The sequence below is a fragment of the Limulus polyphemus genome, unplaced genomic scaffold (assembly GCF_000517525.1).
Source record: "Limulus polyphemus unplaced genomic scaffold, Limulus_polyphemus-2.1.2 Scaffold1554, whole genome shotgun sequence".
Classification (NCBI taxonomy): domain Eukaryota; kingdom Metazoa; phylum Arthropoda; class Merostomata; order Xiphosura; family Limulidae; genus Limulus; species Limulus polyphemus.
The window spans coordinates 104,897-110,466 of record NW_013667164.1 but is presented as its reverse complement, the minus strand read 5'-3'; the positions used below and the strand labels follow the sequence as shown (position 1 = coordinate 110,466).

General features: G+C 32.7%; 1 protein-coding gene across 1 annotated transcript in view; it reads left to right on the top strand.

The window, feature by feature from the left end:
- LOC106464067 (runt-related transcription factor 1-like) overlaps positions 1-2,199 on the top strand; it is a 34,658-nt gene extending 32,459 nt beyond the window's left edge. The window contains exon 5 of the mRNA XM_013924178.2: positions 969-2,199. Within this exon, the coding sequence (XP_013779632.2) occupies positions 969-1,594 (626 nt within the window). The 3' untranslated portion in view covers positions 1,595-2,199. The remainder of the gene's footprint in view (positions 1-968) is intronic.
- Positions 2,200-5,570: the final 3,371 nt, after the last annotated feature.

Below are 5,570 nucleotides of genomic sequence, written 5' to 3'. Positions count from 1 at the left end.
TTTCTTTACTTGTAACACTGTTTAAATTAGGTGTTTTTAGAAAGTAAAACTATTGCAGTATTAATACTATTGTAGTAAAATGTTTCTTTACTTGTAACACTGTTTAAATTAGGTGTTTTTAGAAAGTAAAACTATTGCAGTATTAATACTATTGTAGTAAAATGTTTCTTTACTTGTAACACTGTTTAAATTAGGTGTTTTTAGAAAGTAAAACTATTGCAGTATTAATACTATTGTAGTAAGATGTTTCTTTACTTGCAACACTGTTTAAATTAGGTGTTTTTATAAAGTAAAACTATTGCAGTATTAATACTATTGTAGTAAGATGTTTCTTTACTTGTAATATGGTTACAGCTTTAGAAGGTCATACCATGCATTATAGTAAAATATTTCTTTCATCTCTCATTGCTGTAATAAACTGTTTTACTTAATTTATTACGGAATAGCGCTGTACTACATAATACTCTTTCAGTAGACTTTTTGTAAAGTTATACAACCAACATAAGTATCTAATAAGTAAGTCGCAAGTACGACAAAAACTACGAGTATAATACCAAACAAAGAGTGCCACATCATTTTGTACATTAAAAAAATAATAATCTAAAAAGATTCAAGACCTCATGATGTTTGTTAGGAAAATCACTGAAAAATTCACAGAACCTATGATAATTTCTAGGACTGTCATAGGTTCTGTGCATTTTTTGATGATGTTTCTAACAAACATTTTAAACAGATTTACAAAACAATTCAAAAACTGTATCTCCTTAGATAGTTTATTTTTATGAAAGGAACTTGAGTTAGCATTATTTTCCATTTAGAGCTATAGGTTTATGTAGTTGTTTCCGTTCAAAAGGCGCAATCTTAATTGCTTTAATATGACTGCTTAGTTGTGTGTACACAATATACTTCTGTGTAGATTAAAATAATTCAGTTTAGACTTGAATTGACTGAATGTAATTTTTCTGCAGGACTTTGTGATCGCATGGGAGTAACATCAACACTGGGAATTCCTTACGAGCAACAGAATTCCTTGGCTTTAAAAGCAGATTCCTTCTTAACCTCGAGAGGTTCAATAGCAGGAGAAGCCAATGACTTGTGCATTTCTGATCGGCTGGCAGAGTTCCGTCAAGGTTTCGGAATATTTGGAGGGGGGATGATAAACCCACAACAGAGTCCCGGCACAACAATGGCATTTCTATCTGGGAGTACAGTCGCTCCCTTTTTTGCTGTAAATCACGGTGGTTATGGACTGTTCCCTTCTGCTGGTAACAACTTCAACGTAAATAATACGAACATGTACCCAAGTAGCTCTTTTGTGCCATCGTCCTTCTTTTATCCACTTCATCTCCTTGGAAACGAGCTAAGATCTGTTGTGGCCGCGCAACGCCAAAGAAATGAAATGATTGTTCGACGGAATAATGTGACGACCTCTCGTGGCAGTAACTCTATTGGCAGAGAAACCCATACTGAAACTAACAACGAAGAAAACAACAACCAAGTTCCGTCTCACTCAAACTCGTCAGTGACATCTAGTGGATTCTTTAGTTTAACAACAAACGCTCATACAGATGAAACGTTATGGAGGCCGTATTAAGATATTCATGTTGAAATCGAAATCTTAGAAGTTATACTTTAACATTTACAATACTTACAACTTTCTGCCAAGCGCCGATATATCGGTTCAACAACCGATGTCGCATATTGTAAAGAAACAACCTTAGTTGATAAATTACTTTGTGATATTATATATATTTGAAGTCCATCATCCATAACAACTAAAATACGACAAATAAGCTCCACCTTGTGGTGAAACTCTGAAAGTTTGAAGAACATAACGTCCATATTTAATTATGTAGAAAACTCTTGCTTATGTTACTGCAAGTGAATGAGTAAACGCATGTGTTTGAATTAGATTAATTCAAATATTTTAGCCATATAGCGCGTTTGGAGTAAGCCTAGATTTAACGTGCATGTTTTGGAACTGGACTGGAGGTTATATTTTGTGACACAGAACGATGGAGGCATAGTTTTCAACGTTCTGTGCGTGTACGTATTGATGTAGTATTATGACTGTATAGTTCATATTTTATCACATGACATTTTCTTTTATTTTAATGATTTATTTTGTATATACACAAGTATTCACTATTATGCTATAAGATGCAAAAAATTGGTTTGTGACTCGGCCCTATTAGTAAACGAGATGCACAACCCGGATGAAGAAGATTTTGTTGTTTAATCCCGAACGCTTTTCAGAAGGGACAAGATGTAAATATCACACGAGAAGTATATCGAAAATCAGTACGTGAAGAAAAAAGGTACTCTTTCTGTATTCTCAACAATTTGAAATTTTTTTATAAGAAAATCGTGAAAATGTTTTTTTAAAGACATTTGATGATCTATCTCGATATATATACAAGTTTTGCCCATTATTGTTTATCACTATTTAGACTGCAAGAAACAAACAAGATATTTCCCTATTAGCTGTTTATATCGGTAGTTCGCAACCTTTACTTGTAAAAAGGTTACGAACCATGAGGAGTATGTAGGCCTAAGGTGTTGTTTTCCAGAAAAACATTTTGAAGCAGGTTTGAAGTGAAAGTTACGAGGCTCATATCTTTCACAATAAACTAAGAAGGAAACAACAGCTTTCACCTGTGCCTAACACATGTACAAAAATTATAAATTTCACTAAAATCGAATATTTAATTTTTTTTCGTCTCTCTGTCTTCACTGGATGTTTCTGTGAACAAAGCGATTTGGAACCGTTGGTCAATATGGCATTACGTTAAGATTACTGTTTTATTATGAAACAAGTACAGAAACGTATATTTATGACGTTTGTTTGTTACCGAGATGACAAGAGCTTAACAGTGATACTTGGGATCTTGAAGACATGGTTCTGTTACGTGATGAATATATTTTTATTTCAGTTAGTCATGTGCCCAAAAGTATTTACAGTGAGATTCTGGTATAGTGAAATTAAAATGTGTATTACATTAAATATTACATTATATGTATTACATTCAATAGCCACTAAATTAAACTCTCCTATGTACATTGGCGGAGTATTAAATTAATTTGCAGATTAGCAAAATAATCATGTGGTAAGTAAGATGGCCACTTGAACCCTATAAAAATAGCGATATCATGGTTAATCTATCAATAGAATGGATAAAAATAAAGATATTCCTTACTTTTCAAATGTAGGTGCTCGCTAGGGGCGTCTTTAACAAATCAGTACTATTTTTTTGACCAGATGTTCAAAAATATCTTTTACCAGAGTCTACCAACACTGACAACCGAAACGGGTGCGTCTATCACTAGAGGAAAAACCCTCCAACCACTGGTGATTGGCCGTGGGAAAAGATGATTGCACAAACATGTGAGCTGTGACAGACTGTATTCCACTTTACATATCTACAATCGTATCATGTGAAGAACAATATAAAAATTAACATATGGCCACCGAGAACCAGCATGAAAACGCTATCTCAAATTCAAACAAAGAAAGCAAGACTTTCGTGATGTTTAGTAAATACAGCTTGAACAATGCATAGCAAAAAAAGCGTGTTATGTGGTTTAATAAGTTGTGTTTCAGTCTTCTGCAATAACGGTAGAGTTAAAATATTGAGAATACCTTATGGGACACATGGTACCACATCTGTTGTCCTGACAATTCAAACTCTTATGTGTAATAGCGTGGGAACATTCACGTGGAAAGTTTGAGGTCATTTGATCCCTTTAGAACGGCAAATAATATCCAGAGTATAAATGGACGTTGTTGGCGATCATGTCTATCCCACAATGCTGTATATTCTGGTTGATAAAGGCTTTTTTGTGATTAAAATGTAACAATCGATAGAATTAGATTTTCTAAAATTGGTTCAAAAAGCATGATATGACTTAAACCACTTTCCTTGATCAATACAATTGATAACCTTTCCTTGACCAATACAATCATAACCATTCCTTGACCAATACAATCATAACCTTTCCTTGATCAGTACAGTCATAACCTTTCCTTGACCAATACAATCATAACCTTTCCTTGATCAGTACAATTATAACCATTCCTTCACCAATACAATCATAATCTTTCTTTGACCAATACGATCATAACCTTTCCTTGATCAGTACAATTATAACCTTTCCTCGATCAGTACAATCATAACCTTTCTTTGACCAATACAATCATAACCTTTCCTTGATCAGTACAATCATAACCATTCCTTGACTAATACAATCATAACTTTTCCTTGATCAGTACAATTATAACCATTCCTTCACCAATACAATCATAACCTTTCCTTGATCAGTACAATCATAACCATTTCTTGACTAATACAATCATAACTTTTCCTTGATCAGTACAATCATAACCATTTCTTGACTAATACAATCATAACTTTTCCTTGATCAGTACAATCTTAACCTTTCCTTGACCAATACAATCATAACCATTCCTTGATCGGTACAATCATAACCTTTCCTTGACGAATACAATCATAACCTTTTCTTGATCAGTACAATCATAACCATTTCTTGACCAATACAATCATAATCTTTCTTTGACCAATACGATCATAACCTTTCCTTGATCAGTACAATTATAACCTTTCCTCGATCAGTACAATCATAACCTTTCTTTGACCAATACGATCATAACCTTTCCTTGATCAGTACAGTCATAACCTTTTCTTCAGATTGAGAATCTCTGGGAGGGAGTTGAACATCTCCTCGACAAGTATTTGTTGACATATGTGAACCAAATGCAGACCATGCTTATCATTGGATGCTCTACACTACAATCGAACAAGACACCTTATGGGATGTTGTGAAGTTTTTATCATGGCGAAATATTTAATTCGATATTAAGAGGACCCACAGCATTGTTAGTTAGTGTAATGTGCTTGGCTGATCTTAGAGTAACGTTTGTTCCTTTATTTAGCCCTTCAACAATAAATATTACTTTTACCACTATCTTTATACACATTTTTAAGATGCCATTTATGGTAAACACAGGTTGTTTCTCTTAAACTTCATGTTACACTTAGCTACAATAATAAAGATGGCCAATATATCTTAAATAAAGTTAAAAAGATTTTGTTAGACAAATTAAAATGATAAATTAAAAATAAACGAAGGGGTTACAAAATTTCTTATATATTGAAGAATTTAAAAGTAATATAGACCTGTATGTTAATTCAGAATATGTAGTAGAACGTTGCGAATTGTCACAAAAAAGTAAATAATTGAATTAAGAATTCTCTGTTCTAATTTAAATATTTGGTATAATGTATAATATATAATAGGAGTTAAGTATGCGTGTTTAAATGCATTAAGTAAATATTATTCAAGATTATTAGAACGTGGCTAATAAATATAATGCAGTCCTGAATAACATATAATATTATAATAAAGTAGACATTAAATATGTATTTGTGCAAAGAAGTTAACAGATGTTGAGTTAATGTAACCTTTGACTCAAATATTATTACGAAAAGTACACATGAAATATGTATTTGTACTACCATAGCTTTACAAAGACATTAGCAGACTTTTAGTAA